The following is a 21,914-nucleotide window of genomic DNA, read 5'->3' as shown; positions in this document are numbered from 1 at the left end:
TTCATGTAATATGATGCTTTGTTTCTTTTCAATTACTATTTACCCAGTCATTGCAATATATATGTTAAAGACAATAATCTTTCCCTCTTATCACAAAACAAAACAAAAACAAAAAGTGGAATCCCACCTTCATTACAGAAACAACTGTATACTTTTAACATTATAATAAAGTATTCAGGAAATTTTAAAGACTACGTTAACCAATTTTTAATTATATTTGTTAAGTGAATATATTTAGTAGCTGAAAAAACATTGATTCTACCTACCTACTGAATTTAATACATAACACAGTAACTTGTGCCTTCCTACTAGCATAATTATTAGGATAGGAAGACAAAAGATCTTAAAAATGAAGACAGTTTCAGAAAAGTTTCCTAACTTTGCTTTATCATCTGTCTTCCCAATATATGCATACTGCACGAGACAGCCTTTTTCCTTACCCTCACTGTAATCCCACCTGAAGACCTTTGGGAGCTATAAAGCAACAACAGTTACACTATATTTTCTATTCTTGCCACTGAATTAGCCTGAATTACAGGAAAGGAAGAAAAAAAGAAATAGCTGAGGTTAACAAAGATGCACAGTAACCAAGAGATGGTAAAGAACAAAAGCTGGAGAATAGTCACACCCCACCAATAATTATTAAACAAGTTTGAGCAAAGGTTCCTACCTAGAATTTGTACCATTAAAATAGGGTCAAAAATCAAAGGACAGATCTCCAGTCATCAGGTTTTCTAACATTTTTTGAATAAAACTCAATTTCATCTCTGAATAGTTGAAAAACCACACTTCACTCCAATATGAACAGCTTATTTCCTACCAACACCTACAACAAAAGGAATGGCAAAACTTTTTTACTCCCTCTAAAAAAGCAAGGAGTACAAATACAAATTTCCCTGATACTCATGATTCCTACTTTCTCCCCCACCCCTGCACAAATACTAATTTCACAGAATACTAAGAGACTACAGAGTACAATCATCTCATAAAAGAAGACAACTTCAGCTGATCTCCCTGACTCTTCCCACTCTTGCCCTCCTCAAAAACACCTCACATAGAGCTCAGTATGTTGAGTCTGGCAAGGTAAAGAAGATCGACTGAGGGCTCACACACCACTTAATACTAAGTTAAAATTATATAACATCAGGGTGTCAATTATTCCAACTTGTAAATCACATGGGGAGGTTTAAGCTATCAATGTAAAAATATAGTAGTACTTCTTCAGTAACTATAACCTCTTTATGTTTTTAATTGCTCATGTTAACAGATTTATTGCAAACTACTGCTTCTGGTAAGAAGTAAATCCAGGGAACATTCCATTTTATCTTAGACATAACATTTACTAGTTTCCAAGCATGACAGAAATGGAAAAATATATATATTAGAACAAGAACAATTTATGTTAATTTCCACAATCTGTTTCCTTCTGTGAGCAGCGCCTGATTCTTATTAAAATTAACAAATTTAAGTTCAGTCCTATGCTTAGGAAAAAAATTGTAAGAAGGACTAATTTACAAAGTATACAAGAATATAATTTTATAATACATCTTTCCAGTGTTCGCTATAACTGCATTACATGAAATATTTTCCTCCACAGAAACTGGGAGTGAGAGTTCTTACAAAATGAAGCAGAACTTTTCCATGTTAATCTCTGGCAAGCAACAAATACAACTTACTCTCAAAGGATCTAAGAGTTCTGCCTCAGGAGCATAAGCTACCATTAACATGCTGTATGGAGTCGTCTTGGAAGTGGCTACTACTGGGAACCTCTTCCTCTCTTCTAATATCAGTGAATCCATCTCACAGAAAACCCAAGAGAAAACCAAAGAGATGGCAGAAGTGAAACTCAGCATGCTCCACTCATAATTGTCTAAGGTAGCCATTCCAAAAGCAAAAAAAAAAAAAAAAAAGAGAGAGAGAGAGAGAGAGAGAGAGAGAGAGAAGAAGAAGAAGAAGAAGAAGAAGAAGAAAAGAAACCAAAAAAAAAAAAAAAACAAAAAAAAATCCCAATCCAAACCAGAAGGCAAATGCTGCTGCTCAATCATTAGGTGGACTTCAGAGGCAAAAAAGTGTGACAACAGCAATAATTCAAGTAAAGTATGTGTGAAAATTTAACACGTCACTTTCAAGTTAAGACAAAGTGAAGGGGACCTATGATCTTTATATCAGAGTCAAAAAGCTTAGGCATTATCACCAAATGTTAATTCACTTTACAGTCATCAACAAGAATATTGTATATATTTTTGCACCTTGCGCTTGAAAAAGCAGATAAAATATTTAATATGTACTTTACAATGTATATTATGAGCTGAGCATACAGGATGTATATAGATTATATCAAAGTAGTAGACAGTTAGGGGTCTGTGCAAACCCTGCAAAAATAGTACTTCAGGTATCTGCTAATTAAAAAAAAAAAAAACAAAAACAAAAACAAAAACAATTTGCTGTTTAGAAGTGATACAATTCAAACTACCACAAAATACAAAGGGCTGAAAAATGTATACCATTCCAACAACATATATAAGTTATTAAATAAAGATTTGATTTAAAAGAATATAAATGAAGCCTTTAAGTAGGTCTTTTCTACATGCATATTATTCCTCATTAAAGAAAAAGTATGTAAAAAGGCCATTGGTAATTGCTTTGTTAACTTCTGTAGAAAATGCCAATTCTCTGGTCACAAACTCCACTAAGTTTAGCACTTAAGGTCTCTGCAGTGTTATAAACGTAATTTAAAATACTGTTAATTCTATAACTCCATTGGTAAAATAATGTGACTTGGAATATGGCAGTCTTCATGTTGAGGGCAATGATCCACAGTTTTGTTTTGTTTTTCAGTTTCTTCAGTGTGAACAGCTATCCAGAAGAACAGCACCCTCCACCACTGCTCTGAGCTTGAGGTTCATCGTCAATTATTTGTACACCTCGTCTTGCAGCTCCTGGTTGACTGGAGCCATTGCCTTTTGCCCTCTCATCAACTTGTGCTGTTTCTATCATTCCTAAAAGAAGGAGAAAGTCAAAATTATTAATACCACAAATCTTTTAGTTTTCTCTTTCTATAATAGCTGTATACCACTATGACAACTCTTTCTAATTTTCAACTTACAAGAAACTAACACCGCATAGCTCTCTTAAATAGCTTTACCATCAAGTTTAAAAACTATTATCAACATAACTATAGCTTATGAGACAAATGAATATCCTCCACTTAATACACTAAAACAAAGTCAATCTTTGAGAACAAGTTTTTCTATTAACTCTTCTAATGCAACTCTTTGAGGACAGAGGTCCTGCATGGGAAGTTAGTGCATGACATCAGTGATCAACCCAAGGCTCTTGACATGAGCTGCCTAGGCTATGGAAGCCTTTGGAATCCACAAATTCCAACAGTATTTAGACAAAGTCATAGTCAAAGTGGAAGTTCTCTCCTCCCCTCAGAGAAAAGTACCTCCTCCCTTGAGGACCACTTTTTTTTTTTTTTAACTTTTATTTAATGAATATAAATTTCCAAAGTATAGCTTATGGATTATAATGGCTTTACCCCCCCATAACTTCCCTCCCACCCGCAACCCTCCCCTTTCCCGCTCCCTCTCCCCTTCCATTCACATCAAGATTCATTTTCAATTATCTTATATACAGAAGATCAATTTAGCATATATTAAGTAAAGATTTCAACAGTTTGCACCCACACAGAAACACAAAGTGAAAAATACTGTTTAAGTACTAGTTATAGCATTAAATCATAATGTACAGCACATTAAGGACAGAGATCCTACATGAGGAGTAAGTGCACTGTGACTCCTGTTGTTGACTTAACAAATTGACACTCTTGTTTACGGCATCGGTAATCACCCTAGGCTCTTGTCATGAGTTACCAAGGCTATGGAGGCCTTTTGAGTTCGCCAACTCTGATCATATTTAGACAAAGTCATAGTCAAAGTGGAAGTTCTCTCCTCCCTTCAGAGAAAGGTACCTCCTTCTTTGATGGCCCATTCTTTCTACTGGGATCTCACTCGCAAAGATCTTTCATTTAGGTCCTTTTTTTTTTTTAATTTTTTGCCAGAGTGTCTTGGCTTTCCATGCCTAAAATACTCTGATGGGCTCTTCAGCCAGATCCGAATGCCTTAAGGGCTGATTCTGAGGCCAGAGTGCTGTTTAGGACATCTGCCATTCTATGAGTCTGCTGTGTATCCTGCTGAGGACCACTTTTTTCTACTGGGGTCTTACCCACAGAGGTCCTTCATGTAGGTTACTACAATGCATGCATGTATCAAAATATTACACTGTACCCCAAAATATGTACAATTATTGTGTGTCAATAAAAACAAATGATTTTTTTTTTGACAGGCAGAGTGGACAGTGAGAGAGAGACAGAGACAGAGAGAAAGGTCTTCCTTTTACCGTTGGTTCACCCTCCAATGGCTGCCGCGGCCGGCGCGCTGCGGCAGTGCCGCACTGATCCGAAGGCAGGAGCCAGGTGTTTCTCCTGGTCTCCCATGTGGGTGCAGGGCCCAAGCACTTGGGCTATCCTCCACTACACTCCCGGGCCACAGCAGAGAGCTGGCCTGGAAGAGGGGCAACTGGGACAGAATCTGGCACCCCGACCGGGACTAGAACCCGGTGTGCTGGCGCCACAGGCAGAGGATTAGCCTATTGAGCTGCGGCGCCAGCCAAAAACAAATGATCTTAAAAAAAAAAAAAAGAAAAAAAAAAGAAAAAAACTATCACCAAGTAGTAGGCATTTACCCAGTGGTATAAAGGCAATAGTAACACTATAAAGATTTTTTTTCTGCTCTGAATGTATGAATGTATATAAACATAAGCCTTAAGATTTTTCCAAACATACTTGAAAATAAGCCAAAGAAGTTTAAATTGTTCCAAGTACAAGTGAAAGACCAGAAAGAGCTAAAGATGAAAGAGCTTCAAAGAACAGCTTGGCGGTAGATGCTTGGTGGAGAGATCAAGTTACCATTTGGGATGCCTGCATCCTATACCAGAGTGCCTAGGTTTGAGTCCCAGCTCCTCTTTAGAGTCCAGTTTCCTACAAACACGCACCTGGGAGCTGTGGTGATAGTTCAAGTAGTTGGGTTCCTGCCACTCATGTGGGAGATGTCAACTGAGTTTTGGATGCCTACCTCAGCCCTGGCTGTTGTGGGCTTTTGGGGAACAAACCAGAGAACAGAAAAATTCTATTTATCTGTCTTTCTACCTCTCAAAAGAATGAAATAAATAATTTAAAAAAAAAAAAGAACAGCTGGAGGACTCATATCATCTAACTTAAAACACATTATACAGCTACATTAACAAGATGGTGAGATACTGACAAAAGGAAAAACATGGAGATCACTAGAACAGAACAGAGTCCACAAACACGAGGATACTTCAAAAATTCATGGAAAAGGTCAAAAAAATTTGAAATCCACACACAGCCTTTTCATAATATACATTTTTCATAAACTTCTTGAAATTCTCTCATAGATCCCCATGTAAATGGTCACCTGATTTTTGCCAAGATTATTCAATGAAGAAAGAGTAAATTCAATAGTACTAGAACTGGACATCTTTCCATATGTAAAAAGTAAACCTTAACATACTCCAACATCATTTGTAAAAAATAAACAAAAAGTAAAACTACAGATTTTAATATAAAACAATAAAACTTCTAGAACAAAATATAGGAGAAAAACTTTTATTGGAGAAAAATTTTCTGTCTTTGGTTTAGACAAAGGTTTCTCATTTAGGACAACACAGCTGGGCAGGTGTTGTGGTGTAGCAGGTAAAGATGCTGTCTGCAATGCTGGCATCCCATATGGGAGCTGATTCAAGTCCTGACTGCTCCACTTCTGATCCAGCTCCCTGCTAAAGTGCCTGGGAAAGCAGTAAAAGATGGCCCACGTACTAGAGCCCCTCCACCAACATGAACATTCAGAAGAAGCTTTGGCCTCGCCCAGCCCTGGTCATTCTAGCCATTTGGGAAGTGAACCAGTGGATGGAAGACCTCTGTCTTTGTCTCTAACTGTGCCTTTCAAGTACATAAAAATGTATCTTAAGAAAAAAAGACAACACAGCCTGGAAGAAAATATTTGCAAAATACATATCTTACAGGATGAGAGAAGAAAAGACTAAACTTGGGGAATACTGAAAAAGTTTTTGAAGACATGAGATTTTTAACATTTCTAAGTCACTGGTCTGTAGCTTTGCAACTCAAAGTAATTGGATGCTTGCAGAAATAAGATTAAATCATTTAATGGATCTACTAAATCAAGATATGCATTTTAATAAGATCCACAAGTTCAGCAGTGGTTCTCACATTTTCCTATTTTTCTATTGTTAAAATACTGACAGACTCTAGGTACCATTCTCCAGATTTTGATTCAGTAGGTTTGGGGTAGGGTCCACAAATTTGCATTTCTAACACGTTCTCAAGTGATGTGCTAGAAGAATTATAAATGACTTAAGGGTATCAAAAAACTAAACTTCACTCCAAAGTTTATAAGAACATATATTTTTCTAAGGAGAAAAACTATAGTGTCTTCAAATGCTCAATGGTTCATAAATGTAAGGATTAGAATTTGACAGTTTCCCCAAAATGGCAGCATTTTATTGGTGATAAGAAATTACTTTCAGGTAGTATATAAACAAACTTATTTTTCTCTTTTCAAAAAACTTTTTAATATGGAAATTTACAAGCATACAAGTAGAAAGAATAAAAAATCTGTCAACTAAAGACTGGATAAAGAAATTATGGTATTTGTACACCATGGAATACTACATAACGGTAAAAAAAAAAATGAAATCCTGTCATTTGCAATAAAATGGATGCAATTGCAAAACATACTTAGTGAAATAAGCCAGTCCCAAAAAGACAAATACCACATGTTCTCCCTGATCTGTGGTAACTAACAGAGTACCTAAAAGGTAATCTATAGAAGTGAAATTGACACTTTGAGATACGATGACTTTGAACAGCCCTTGTCTCAACTGTTGAGGAACTATATATATATATATGTGTATATATATATATGTATATGTATATGTTGTTGAACTCTACTTAGTGTAGGGTTAATCTTATGTGTATCAAGCTAATTGAAAATGGATATTTATAAAAAATAAGAATGGGAATAGGAGAAGGAAGAGGAAGAAGGGTGGGGGTGGGGAGAATCACTATCACTCTGTTCCTAAAGTTGTATTTATGAAATGTATGAAGTTTGTATACCTTCAATAAATGGTTTCTAGGTAAAATAACAACAACAAAAATAAAGGTTATTCTCATAAATGGGAAGGGGAGAGCAGAGATCACACAATTTCATCCATGCCTCTTAAGTATCTCTACCATTATTCTGAATTAAATCCCAGACACATAATTCATAAATTATCTTAATGTACATCTCTAAAAAAGATGAAAATTCTTGCTTAAAGCCCAACTGTAACACCGTAATCACACTTCAAATATTTTAGCAATTAGAACTTAACAACATCAAATAATGTCAAATATCCAATGAGTTTTCACGTATTACTGTTTCACAAAAGTTTTTTCACCAGTTTGTCAAATTGAGATCTAAACTGCAACAGATAGAGCTCTTATATCTAGTTGCCTTTAAAAAAAAAAAAAAGAGATCGATTTATTTATTTGAAAGGCAGAGTTACAGGGAAATAGGGAGAGACAGAGGGACACCACCCATCTGGTTTCCTCCCCAAATGGCTGCAATAGCTGGGGCTGGACCAGACCAGAGCCAAGAGCTTCTTCCCACTCACACATGGGTGCAGGGTCCAAGCACTTCGGTCGTCTTCGACTGCTTTCCCAGGCATATTAGCAGGGGGCTGGATTGGAAGTGGAACAGCTGGGACTTGAACCAGTGCCCATATGGGAAGCTAGATTGCAGACAGTGGCATAACCTACCTCGTCACAATGTCAGCTCCTTATATCTCTTCTGAATTATAAATTTCTCTTCCAGTTTCACTTTCAGTAGTCACATACATATTGTAGTATGCATTTAGGATATATTACATATATTTTTTCATAGCCATTAGTTACTTCTTAAAACAGAGCTAAGGCACGTATTTAAAATTTTAAGATTAATTTATTTTCTTGAAAGGCAGAGTTACAGAGGAAGACAGAGAAAAAGAAAGATCTCCCATCTGCTGGGTCATGACCCAAATGCCTGCAATAGCTAGGGCTGGGCCAGGCCAAAGACATGAGCTATGAACTCAATCCAGGTCTTTCAAGTGGATGGCAGGGACCCAACTACTGGCAACTTTACTTGCTTCCTCCCAGGGCATTAACAAGAAGCTCGAATTGGGAGCCAAACCAGTACTTGAAGCCAGGCACTGCAATATGGGAGGCAGGAATCCCAAGCAAAGTGTTACCTGCTACACCAAACATCCACCCATAGATGCTGGTTTTTATGATGAATGTCCTCTAAATGCCCACGCATCAGTGGCTTAGTCCTCAAATTCCTATGTTAATCGTACTAAGAGTGTATGAGGTATAAAGGTGGAATCATCGAAAATTATCTGATTGGATTAGGTTGTTGGGGTAGCTTTATACAGAGAGACACAGATACAGCCACATTCCCTTCTTCACATGTGATATTCTGTGCCACCTCAGATCTCTGCTAGCAAGAACGCACCTACCAGATGCCCAACCAATGGGGACACCCAATCTTGCACTATGAACCTCCTAAACCTAAGTAAAAATAAGTCTTTCTCTTTACATAAAAAGTTAAATACTCTCAGGTATTTTGTTGTAGTAACAAAAAGTAATACACATACTAAATCTGAATATACTTACGTTTACAAAGGTCAAGAAAGAGTTCCTCAATTCCTTTGTTCTGTTTGGCTGAAGTATGATAATGTTTTGCTCCAACAGATTCTGCATACCTTAAGAAAAAAGTAACTTCGGTGATTAAAACATTTTTATGCTTTTGTTATGCCTGCTATTTGACATTTATCACAGTGGCTATTTTAGTATCTATTAATTTACTTAAGTTTAGTAAAATAAAAATTATATAGCTTTTTAGCCTCTCTATACATAGATTCAAATTTTAAATAACAAATATAACAAAACTTGCAATGTTTTATAGATCTAGAACCCTAGTAATTTTAAAACTTTGTGACTCACTGCCTATTTGATCATGGTAGTTTTCTTTTACATCATTTTTACATTTTTACTGAAATCAAAAAGGGTAACAAAAGTGGAATATATTATTGCCTAAAGTCCAGAAATAATCAAAATAAACATGCTCCACTGAATCCAATAGCACAATCTACATTAAGAGGTTTGAGTAATACTCAAATAGTAAAGCACACTGTACTTCTAGAGTAGAGACAAGAGGGATGGAAAGTGGAGCAAAGAGGACACAACACTTACGATTCTGCTTCTTGAATGGAAACATGTCTCTCCTTTTCCAAGTCTATCTTATTACCTAATTTGAAAAAAGTAAATACTAATCTTTAACATCAATTCATTTTATAAAATTAAGCCAATTCTAAATATATAATTGCCATTTTAATTACCTGACAAAATAATATAAATCCTCATCAGACTTGCAAATATTTTGAAAGGATAAAGTTAACCCCACTGATTGAGAATTGATCATGACTGTCGGGGTAAACGCCTCTTCCTTCCTCAGATGGATCACTGTATACCCCTCCCCCAAATTGTAGCTTCCCTCAGAAAACACAACTTCTCCAAAAAATGGGCACTATTCTTTGCTTTAGGTATACCAGAGACCAAGATTATAATTTATGACCAAGTATAAATGGTCAAAAGTAACAGCCAAATAATTTCTACACTCCCCAATCAAATTAGAGCAGTCAATAATTAAGTATGGGGGCCGGCGTTGTGGCATAACACGTAAAGCTGCTGCAGTGCCGGCATCCCATATGGGCACCAGATCGAGTCCCAGCTGCTCCACTTCCTATCCAGTTCTCTGCTATGGCCTGCGAAAGCAGAAGGTGGCCCAAGTGGGAGACCTGGAAGAAGCACCTGCCTCCTGCCTTCGGAATGGCGCAGCTCCAGCCAATGCAGCCAACTGGGGAGTGAACCAGCAGATGGAAGACACCCCTCCCCCCCGTAGCTCTTTCAAATAAATAAATATTTTAAAAAATAATTAAGTATGGTTATCTTACTGTTTACCAAAACATATTAGGCTAGTCTCTTGGATACCAAGTATAGTTTTGTTTCATGGATAACATAAACTGGTTAAGAATTAAAACATACAAATGGTTAAACACCCCACCACAACAGGAAGGAAGGCTGTTCTGTTTATTAAAAACCAATTTTAGAGGCTGGCATTGTGGTGTGGTGGGTTAAGACACTACCTGCAATGCCAGCATCCCATATAACTGCCAGTTCAAGTCCCAGCTGCTCCACTTCTAATCTGGCTCCCTGCTAATGAGCCTGGGAAGCAGAGGAAGATGGCCCAAGTACCTGGGTCCCTGCCACCCACATGAGACCTGAATGAAGCTCTTGGCTATTGCAGCCATTCCGAGTATGAACAATGGTTAGATCTCTTTTTTGGTCTCTCCCTCTCTGTCACTCTGCTCTTCAAATAAATAAAACAAATATTAAAAAAAAAAATTGTAGTGATTCACTACACGAACTTTATTTTAAAGATTTATTTATTTATTTGAAAGGCAGAGTTAGACAGAGAGCGAGAGAGCGAGAGCGATCTTCCATTCTCTGGTTCACTCCCCAGATGGCTGCAATGGCCAGAGCTAGGTCAATCAGAAGCTAGGAGCCAGGAGATTCTTCTGGGTCTCCCACAGGAGCCCAAGCACTTGTGCCATCTTCTACTGCCTTCCCAGGTCATAGCAGAGAGCTGGGCCAGAAGTGGAGCAGTCAGGACGAGATTCGGTGCCCTTATGGGATACCAGCACTGCAGAAAGCAGCTTTACCCACTACATCAAGGTGCTGGGCCCACTACAAGAACTTAATACATGCATATCATTCAGATTTAAAATTACTGAATTAAAAAAACACAAAAATTACTGAATTAAGTTTAGCTCTCTTTAAACATTGGAAAAAAAAAAAACAGCGATTATGATAAAAAGCCACCAGAATAAAAATAAAGAAACTGCAAAATGTGGATTCCCTATTGAGTACAAGAGAGATGTTAAAGTCAGTTGCCCAGGTATGTAGTGCTAAAGGTAATGCAAACATCAGATAGGAACAGGGAAGCCCAAAGGAGGACACTTCAAACAAATATTTTCATCTTTTCTATTACAAAAAAAAAGAGGAAACCTTAAAAATTAAGATTATCTCTTCTTGGAACCTGATGGAATTTAGAAAACAATTTCATATAAAGCACTGAAGTAAGCACAATGAAAGACTCAAGGGGCAGCACTGCGGTGTAGTGGGCTAAACCTCCGCTGCAGCACTGGTATCCCATACCAGATGGGCGCCAATTCGAGTCCCAGTTGCTCCTCTTCCAATCCAGCTCTCTGCTATGGCCTAGAAAAGCAATAGAAGGTGGCCCAAGTCCTTCTACCCCTGCATCTGCATGGGAAATTTGTAAGAAGCCCCTGGCTCCTAGCTTTGGATTGGCCCAGCTCCGGCCCTTGCGTCCACTTGGGGAGTAGATGGAAGACCTCTCTCTGTTTGTAACTCTGTTTCTCAAATAAATAAATAAAAATCTAAAAAAAAAAAGAAAGAATCAATGTTTGGCCCTGAGAAGCCTAAGTCTAGAAATGCTACAGACTGAGACCTCAAATAATCTGAGCACCTAATTGCTGACAACTCCAAGAAGCTATTTACCACTATGACCTACTAAGGAGAGGGAGGAAAGTAGACAATACCAAAGCTCAGCGGGCACTAACAAATTTAGTAATGAGCTCGTCCTTCTTTGAACAGTTATCTTTCTACCTCAGCAAGAAGTTTTCTATTAATTTTTATTTCCAACACTGTATGTTATCAATAAAAATTCTTAAATATTATTTCCAATATATCTAACAATAACCAGAGGGAAAACAAGTTGTTTCATTCCATAAAGAATGCAAAAAGCACCACCTGGTGGCCAGCAGTACCAAAAATAGGTACAAGATTCTGCCTATAAAAAGGCAAAAACAGGGTGTTCCTCTATAGATATTTGGGAGATTTTTATTCTAATTAATTCCCTATGAATTTTTTCTAGATATTTAGTGCTTTATTTTCCAAATTCCACCATAATCATCAACATCTATGGAATAAAAGGTGAGCACAGAAATGCTATTTACTGTTTCAAATAAAAATATAAGGGCATTAATTAAGACCTGTTTTGTTTTTTCTAAGATTTCAAATTTGACTAATTTCAACATATCAGATTATCATTAAAGTAACTTTTTAACAACCTAATTATTTTAAGTTTAGAAAATGTTAAATTCCTTCATCACTAAATTACTACTACTTTGAACAATCAGTATTCACAATGGACTGATAGATTATGTCACAAAAAACTGATGTGCTTACCAAAGCTAAATCCTATTCTTTCAAAAGCAAGATGGCTAAGGGAGTAAGGCTCACAGGCTCAGATCTGTTTCAGTGTAACTGTGCAGTTACACATGAGTCTTTCTGATAGGCTTAGAACACCTGAAAATAAGGACAACCAATACAGTAAGCTATTTTAAAGAATAGTGCTATGAAGGTTCAAGAAACAAATAGGTTGACACTATTAAAAGTAGAAGAAAGCTCCCTGCTAAGAATAAAAACTTTAGCTCCTTTAAAAATACATATCTGAATTAAGAACTTGGAAGAAATATGCCTATGCTAAGGGTGGATGGCCTAAGAGTGATAGATATTTTAGTTAGACTGCCTTTTCTTTCTGCATAGCAGAAAGAAAGTTTCATAAAGTTTCCAAATGTAATAAAACTTAAAATCTTGGTTCACTTCACAGATGTTAAGATTTGAAGAAAACTACTTAACCTCTGTTAGTCTCACTTTGTACAACTTCTCAGGGTTGATGTGAAAGACCTAGTACACAGAACATGCTCAATAAAAAAATAGTTGCTAATATCAGCCCTCTTAATCACAGTGAATGATCAAATGAAAAATCAATTACTGTTATGAGAGAATTAAAATTCATAGAAGGTAACAAACTACTATCAACATCATGCTGGCTTCATCCAGCTCATATAGTTTACCCAAAACTTATTTTAGAAAAATCTTTCCTAAACTTAGTTAAGGTTTTCTTCACGGGATCCCTTCTACACTTCTCCTTTAATAGTATTTATCATACCAAAAAACAGAAGCTTGCTTTTTTGTATCTCCCTACACAATAAATTCTGAGAGGGCAAGGGCCATATCTATCTTATGTATTCATTCACTAAACTATTCCCAAAGCCTGATATACAATAAGCAACATAACAGGCATGTTGATTAAGGATGTGGGCATGATGCAGTAGGCAGACCCAAGTTAAAATCCAAGTTCTATCTCTAACTAGCAATTGACTTTGAGAAATATCAAGCCCTCCATGCCCATTTCCTCACCTGTAAAACAGAAACGGTCTTCTTGCAATGTTGTCAGGATGCTTGGATGACATAATTAATATGCCATTCTCAGACAAGTGACTGGCACTCACTAGATGGCAACTACAATTACTAACAAATATTTGTTTAACAAATGCACATATTAATGGAAGACTAAATGCAGAAAATTACCAAGTAGAACAACCACATCTAACAGTGCCAATCAATGGATTCATGACAACCTACAAGGAAAAGGCTCTGCTAGTGAAGTATGAGGCTCACTTATTACTGCTTAAGATGTGTTAATCAGGGGCTTAGCTAAGGATTCTGTAATCTATATAAAAGAGACATTGAGTTGACATGGCTGCTATGAAGTTTATGCCATGTTGGGCACTCTTAATAAAATAGTGTGAGGATGTTTTAAAAATCAAAGGGCTTGGATCAGTGACATTTGGATTCTAGTATTTTATTTCATGTTTAGGAAACACAATGAACAAACCTACGAGAAAACAATCAGTGTGATCAGCCTGTCTGGTAGGTATGCCAAATGAAAAACTGCTGAAGATCTAGAGATACAGCACATGAAGTAAATCATTCTAGGAGACTTCAAATGTTTGAAGGACTGTCTACATAAAGAGAAAGGAATATCTGCGAAAAGTCAATCTCTATGCCACGTTTTCCAAATCATTATACATTCTTTACTACAATCCTGTGTATCCTTATTCAAAGTTAGTAATGAAATAAAAGAGAATAAACACTGAACTATTACAGACAACAGAAATAAAAATCAAGTGGTAGAAAAAATAATACAAATAGCCACTAACAGCAAAACAGATAAAGTGTAGAATATTCATAGGATAAAATACTAGATGGCAAAAAGAGCAAAATGAACTAAAAGCATAAGCAACAGCAGAGGGGAATCTTGTAAACACAAGGTAAAACCAAAGACACCAAACACAAGAGTTTGCATTACATGATTCCATTTACATAAAATTCAAAACAAAACTAATCCATACACTAAAAAGTCAGGATAATGTTTTGGGGTATGGAATGGTGATAATGTTGGGATAATAAAGAAGTACAGGTGGGACTCAAGGATACTGTTTACACTCTGTATAATTTTCATGTTGAGAAAATCAGGTTACTGACAATTTGTATGCTTTTTCTTACGTGTCGTATTTCAATAAAAAGTTCACTTCAAAAAAATCAAGGTTACAAGGAATGTGATTTCAGCTAAATGTGAAGGAAAAATTTCAAATTAGTTAAAAAAAAAAAAAAAGTTGCGGCCTTTCTGGTAAGAACTGTCACCACAAGTCTTCCCATGACACGATGATCTATCCTTGTATTGTGCCAGATTAGGTGAGCCATTTCAAACACCAGCGTATACACAGGATAACTCAGAACTCACAACAGTGCCCAGCTCAAAGGAGACACTCAAAAGTACTTGTGGAAGGAAGAAAGGTGGGTTGAAAAGAAAGAATTAATTCCTAGTCCCATTCATAGAGATTCTGACTTACTGCATCTAGAATGAGGCCTGAGAAACCTAAAATATATTTTTATGTTTTCCAGGTCATCCTAATGATAGCCATGTTTGGAAATAACAGTAAATGGGTTTTCAAAATTCTTCTACTTGAATTCTAACTAAAATCCCATGTTATACTTTCTAACAGAAGAGAGTGAGAGCTTTCAATATTCCTCACTAATCGTCACTAAACATTACTTAATGTTAAATGAGGTATAACTGACACTATTTGAGGCACTAAGCTGTCAGACCCCAATATTCCTAAACCTTCTCATAAATATGAAAATGAGGAGAATGCAATTTAAATGAACTATTTATATGCTTATTTAACCCAACTATTTTTTTGAAATGTTACTGTGACCTTGGACATGTAACAACTTTCTTGAAGCTTCTTAGATTTTTTTAAACATTTATTTATTTGAAAAGCAGAGTTACAGAGAGGCAGAGGCAGAAAGAGTGGTCTTCCATCTGCTGGCTCACTCCCCAAATGGCCGCAATGGACAGGACTGGGCTGATTTGAAGCCAGGAGAAAGGAGACTCCTCTGGGTCTCCCACACAGTGCAGGGGCCCAAGGGCTTAGGCCATTTTCCACTGCCTTCCCAGGCAATAGCAGGGAGTCGGATCAGAAGTGGAGCAGCCAAGACTCAAACTGGTGCCCATATGGGATGCCAACACTGCAGGTGGTAGCTTTACCTGCTACGCCACAGCACCGGCCATTTCTTTGATTTTCTTACCTAAATGTTAGTGATTTCTTTCTCTCTTCAGACAGATGACCAAAATCCCAAAAATTTAATTTTCAGTTGTTTAACCCACCATCAAATCAAGCCACACAAAACTCACTAATGACTAGCTGCAGCTTTGGCCACAAACTCCTAGGTGGTGTGCTAGGTGTTCCAGTCTGAAACTTTCCTGCCATCTAGCCTAACATCTAGCATCTAGATCAGAAAGCAGAGAAAATTATCTCCTAAACTTCCTCCTCCAGACTTGCACCCTGATCTGGGACTGTAAAGTTACCCGCCTAATGGTAATCAGATGAAAGAAATATTAACTCAAGGCGAAAAGCAGAATTTCCCCACTGTGACCATCTTGTTCTTTCATTTCCCCCAAACACCATCTTCATTCTCCACTAAAAGCTATCCTGGTTTCTCCCAGGTCCTTTTTACTATTATCTGTCAGGTAGAAAACAAGAGCAAAAAAGCACGGAGCTACACATCTTAAGGATTAATAAGGTAAGAACAGAGTCAGGATGACTTCAATCCCAATCCCATCTCTGTTAACTGCCTGATATTGGGCAAGTTATTAAGTACCTCCAGGCCTCAGCTTCCTTTACTACAGAAGCCCTCACAAGGTTACAATGATTATACAAGATAATGTCTGTCAAGTGCACAGCAGTCTCTAGGACACTTTTATCGCTCAATTATTCTACGGAATAATCCACAGAAAAGGGTGGCAAAGAGAAATTCCAGAAGTCTAAGAGTCATTTCTATAGTTCTTCTATTTTTACCCATTAAGAACATTCCTCCACCCTAGATAATAATCTAAATGTATATAATTAAATGAATAGAAAGGGAATACTGGCTTAAGTCGATGGCTTCAATTTTAAAACAGTTTTTAAACTCTTTATTTCAAACAGAATCTTATGGAGAAAAAAGTAACAGTCAAACTGAAACAAGGCTGGGGAACTGAACCCTGTCGCATTAAGTGTAGCTTCCCACTTCCTTCCCAAGGTATTCCCTAAAGACAAGAACCTGAATCTTCTAGAAAAAAAATCACTTCTAAATCCTAAATTATTCTAAAATATTAAATACTAAAATGCAATTCTTCTTCCTTTCTTATATAACTTTATAACAAGAATTACTTATTTATGAATCATTTTAATAAAACATTAAAGGAAAAAAATGTTTTAAAAAAGTAATGATGCTTACCAACTATACATAAACAGATTTCATTTCCCAACATTTTCCGTAATTCTTTGACCCAATTTTTTACCTGTGTATACAAAAGAGCAAATATTAAAACAAATCTTGTTAGAAATTACTATTATAATACCCAAAACCTCAACATTGTCAAAATATCTCAGAACTTTGCCCAATAAGTCATATGTTTAGTTATTACAAGCAATGATTCACATACAGATTATTTGTTGTCAGATTAGACTGCAAACCACAGTCATATAATGAAAAAAAACTATATACTTGCATACAGGTATTCACAGAGGTACTGCAATTACAAATTTTCATAAACTATCCAGAGATCCAAGCAAAGCTATTCATCAGAGCAAAAGCTTGTCAACTCCAGCCTCTGATAAATAGAATACTGTACAGAATCACTTTGGACTCAAGAACAGATGGACTTAAAACACTCTTCTGCACCCTAAACAGTTCTGAAACAGGGGCATAGGAACCTCTGTGGTACACGTTTTTTAAAAAATGTACTTGGACACTGGGGGGCAAAACAAAGTTTCCTTATTCAGTGTATAAAAAGGCTTTTCAACCTTGGTACTAGACATTTTGGCTCAGATACTTCTTTGTTGTGGAGTATCCTGTGCAATGTTCAATGTTTAGTAGAATCCCTGGACTCCTATCCACTAGAGTCAACAGCACTCTCCACTTAAGTCAATCAAAGATGTCTCCAGAGTTTGTCATCCTCTGGTGAAGAACCAGTGGTGTACAACAACATCAGTAACAAACTGATTATCTACTGTGGATGAAGCACGGCAATAGGCACAGCTGGCAGTAAATTCCAAGTAAAGCAAATTAATCTTGGAAATTCATAATCTTAAATATTTCAATAACAATTATAAAACAACAAGATAAAGAACAGTTTGGCACCTGCTTTCATGTTTTTATAATGGAGTTTAATCTACATATGGTCAAATCACATAGAACTTATACACCTTCCTAAAAAATGTACACACATATATAAGTTAGAAAAATTATATTAGATACGTGGTAAGCACTTACTGTGCATCTGGTCCTATGGTACAAATGTAACAGTTCCACACTCCTATTCTCTGCAAAAATGCAGAGGAACTGTCTTTAGTAAACCCAAAATCTTTATAAGTGCAAAGGTAATTATTATTGCTACCTTATAACAGACTGAACCACAATTTTTTCAATACAGCCACATCTTTTGCTTCATTCATGTCTAAATTTTTCCAAGCATTGAGGAAAATTTGACAGTACTGTTAAAATGCATAGTCTCACCACCTCAAAATAAACAGGCCAGAATCTAATTACATATTACTCTACTATGCACACATGACAACCTACTAAAGTAGCCAATTAAAAAGAAACAAACTTGTTATATATCTCTAATTAGATTCTCCTTTATAGACATCCAAAATTTTTTTTAAGATTTATTTTATTTAGTTGAAAGAGTTGCACAGAAAAGTAGAGAGAGGGAGGGAGGGAGGGAAAGCTCTTCCATCTGCTGGCCCGCTCCCACAAATGGCGGCAACGGCCAGAGCTGAGCCGATCCAAAGCCAGGAGCTTCTTCCAGGTCTCTGCAGGAGCCCAGTGACCTAGGCCATCCTCCACTGTTTTCCCAGGCACATTAGCAGGGAGTTGGATTGGAAGTGGAGAAGCTGGGACTCAAACCAGCACCCATATGGGATGCCAGTGCTACAGACCAGGGCTTTAACCCACTGTGCCACTGTGCTGGCCCCTCGGGTCATCTTCTATTGCTTTCCCAGGCAAAGCAGAGAGCTGGATTGGAAGTGGAACAGCCAGGACCCAAACCAGTGCCCATATGGGATGCTGGCATTGCAAGCGGCGGCTTTACCTGCTACACCACAGCACCAGCCCTGACATCCTAATTCTTGTCTCCATACATTTTGTGGTGAGTTAAAGATGGTCACAGATTTATTGTCAATCCTCCTATCAAGTGGTAGTCAAATTCCCTACCCTCTGAATTTGGGCTGGCCTTGGAACTTACTTTAACCAAGAATATATGGCAGAAGTAATGCCATGCCCGTTCCAGACTTAAGCCTTAAGAAGGACTGGCAGTTACTCCCCTTTTATACTCCTCAGATCTATTGTTTATAATAAAAAATTACAGAATGAGAGAGCATATGGTGACATTACTAGAGGATAAGCCACCGGATAGAGGGAGAGGTCATCTGAAGAAGAGCCAGCACTTCTTGGACATTCCAGGCCCAGCCAAACTCCCAGTTCAGTGAAGCTGCCTGAGTGACTCTACTACCACCACACAGAGCAGAGACCCTGCCTGGTCAACCCACAGAAGTATGAAGAAATAACAAGCCATTCTTCTTAAAAAAAAAAAAAAAAAAAATTTAGTTGTCTTTGAAAGTTAACAGAGAGAGAGGGAGAAACAGAGAGAGATCTTCCATCTACTTGTTCAATCCTCAAATGGTCACAATGGGGCTGGGTCAAGCAAACAGGAGTCAAGAGCTTCTTCTGAGTCTCCCACGTGGGTGGCAAGGACCTAAGCACTTAGGATATCTTCTGCTGCTTTTCCCAGGCCATTAGTAGGGAACTGAATGGGAAGTGGAGCAGCCAGGACAGGAAATGGGATGCTGGCATCAGCATCTCAAGTGGCTTTACCCGCTACTCCACATTGCCAGCCCCCAAACCATTATTCTAAGTCACCAAGTTTGTTTTTATTATCATTGTTGTTATTATTATTATTTAATTTTGAGTAACTGGCCAATTTTTAAGATAAAAGCTTCAATTAAATATTTAGACCATTTGTTTCCATGCAAAAAGCCAGGAAGGATAATGAATAGCACCAAATAGCAGTCCCAAAATCACTTTTAGAAACCATTAAATCTGGGGTGGGCATTGTGGGGCAGCATGCTATACAGTCACTTGAGACACCCACATCGCATGTCAGAATGCCAGTTCAAGTCCTGGCTACTCTACTTTCAATCCAACTTCCTACTAATGTGCCCAGGAAGGCAGGAGAGGATGGACCAAGTACTTGAGTTCCTACCACCCATGTGGGAAAGAGTTCTTGGCTCCTACTTGGCCTGGCTCAGCCCTGGCTGTTGTGAGTATCTGGGGAGTAAACAGGCAGATGGAAGATTTCTTTCTCTCTGTTTCTATTTCTATCACTTTCCCTTTCAAAGAAATAAATAAATCCTAGAAAAACAAAATAAAAATTAATTCTGCGAGGTATATATTGTTTCATTTTCCCATTCCTTGGATTTTTTTTTCAAACACATCATTAATAATCCAAGACCTAAACTGTATAGCTGCTCCATCAGACTTAACTGGGAAAAAACTTAGAAAAAATTAAATAGGCAAGCAATTTCAGTGAGCAGAAACCTATAATGCAAGACAAGAAAAAGTTCTGCCTTGCAAACTACCCCCTTTGCATGGTTGACACATATTTTCCAAGGAAAGCTTTAGAAGAAAGGTCAAATAAGTAACCCATCCTGATTTGAATAGAATTCAGAGACAAGTGTAACATTAACTCATTTCTGGTTCCAAACAACTTTAAAAATCCTGCATTTGCGATATACCTTTGAAGAATAGTTTTTTTTAAAAGAGGAACTTTAAATAAACACTACCTAGATTGTACTTTATATTATACCATCTTGGATATTTAGTGAGAAAAAAAGTATAGATTTAATTTTGCTATTCCTTTTTCCTCTTCACAGTAAGAGAGCAGCCACATCAAATTTTCAGGTGCCCAATATGTATGGAATCAAAGAAAGAACGTCTATAAATTTTTCTGAAGCTTAGCTTCAATTATTTCCCTTTACAAATATTTGAGAAAAACATGCAATAAACAATCAATTGCTTTAATATGAACTAAATGCCCCAATAATATGATCTGTAACTACTAGTGAATAAACTGTATACTACACATTTAAAACCAAATATTAGTAAACAAAAGCATACTAATGGAAACTTGAAAAAAACTAGGTATTAATCTGATTAAGTCATGTACTCATAAAGTAAACAGAATACCTTCTGAAAAGAATCTTCATCTGTTATATCATAAACTAAAATAGCTCCGTTTGAATCTCTGTAGTAAATTGGACCCAATGCATGGAATCTCTCTTGACCTGCTGTATCCTAAATAAAGCAACAAATGCTTATTAGATCAGAAGAAAAAATACATCTGATACTACAACTACAGTGAATTTTTGATTGAGAAGTCATAGATAATCCCAAAATCGTTAAAAGAAATAAAGTAGGTTACAAAAGAAAAAATTTTAGTCAAATTATAACCAATATGTAATGTTTTACTGTTATACAAAGGTTACTTTCCCATTCTCAACCCTTTTCCTCCTCAGCAATCTCCACCTGCCCCATCTAAAACATCAGCTCATTGGCTGAAGGATCAAAATGGCCAACACTGTATTAAAGCCAAGAATAAGTCTCACCGTACAATTTTAGGTTCCCCACCTGGGGAGAATACATCAAGGCATAAGGCATGTACCAGCACCACCTGCCAACTGGTACCACACTCTAATACACAAGAGTCACTCCCTGAGAAGACTAGAACACGGAAACACAGGGTGAAGAAGAAAACAGGCCAGGCAGGCTGTCCATCCATCCTGCCCTCTCTCTAAAGTGGAATTCTCTTTGAATTGATCCTTCTCCAGCTTAAAAGTATGACAGCAATATTTAATTATAAAATTGTATTCAAGACACAATTATTAACCAGATTTTAAGAAATTTTTTATCAAAACAGTTTTGGCTAACCTTCAATTAATTTAAAAAACATCAGAGATTCAAATTCCACTTCTGGTGTTCTACTGCACAGTACAGAAACTCAGATAATGATAATGTACTCCATATTTTTCTAACAAAAAAAAAGACCTTGAACATTTTCACCATAAAGAATTATAAATGTGGTTTGTTTGTTTGTTTGTTTGACAGGCAGAGTGGACAGAGAGAGAGAGACAGAAAGGTCTTCCTTTTGCCATTGGGTCACCCTCCAATGGCCGCCGCGGCCGGTGCATTGCGCTGCTCC

The 21,914-nt window shown here is 37.0% G+C and overlaps 1 protein-coding gene across 2 annotated transcripts in view; it reads right to left on the bottom strand.

Moving 5' to 3' along the window:
* Positions 1 to 1,238: 1,238 nt before the first annotated feature.
* The window catches only part of RAB21 (RAB21, member RAS oncogene family), a 36,587-nt gene continuing 15,911 nt past the window's right edge, over positions 1,239 to 21,914 (bottom strand). For both annotated transcript variants that reach the window (XM_002711335.5, XM_051845669.2), the window contains 5 exons: positions 20,903 to 21,010; positions 16,892 to 16,955; positions 9,371 to 9,425; positions 8,792 to 8,880; positions 1,239 to 2,999 (listed from right to left, as the gene is read on the bottom strand). In XM_002711335.5, the coding sequence (XP_002711381.1) occupies positions 2,857 to 2,999; positions 8,792 to 8,880; positions 9,371 to 9,425; positions 16,892 to 16,955; positions 20,903 to 21,010 (459 nt within the window). In that variant the 3' untranslated portion in view covers positions 1,239 to 2,856. The remainder of the gene's footprint in view (positions 3,000 to 8,791; positions 8,881 to 9,370; positions 9,426 to 16,891; positions 16,956 to 20,902; positions 21,011 to 21,914) is intronic.

Source organism: Oryctolagus cuniculus, chromosome 11 (assembly GCF_964237555.1).
Source record: "Oryctolagus cuniculus chromosome 11, mOryCun1.1, whole genome shotgun sequence".
Classification (NCBI taxonomy): domain Eukaryota; kingdom Metazoa; phylum Chordata; class Mammalia; order Lagomorpha; family Leporidae; genus Oryctolagus; species Oryctolagus cuniculus.
This window is presented reverse-complemented; position numbering and strand designations above follow the sequence as displayed.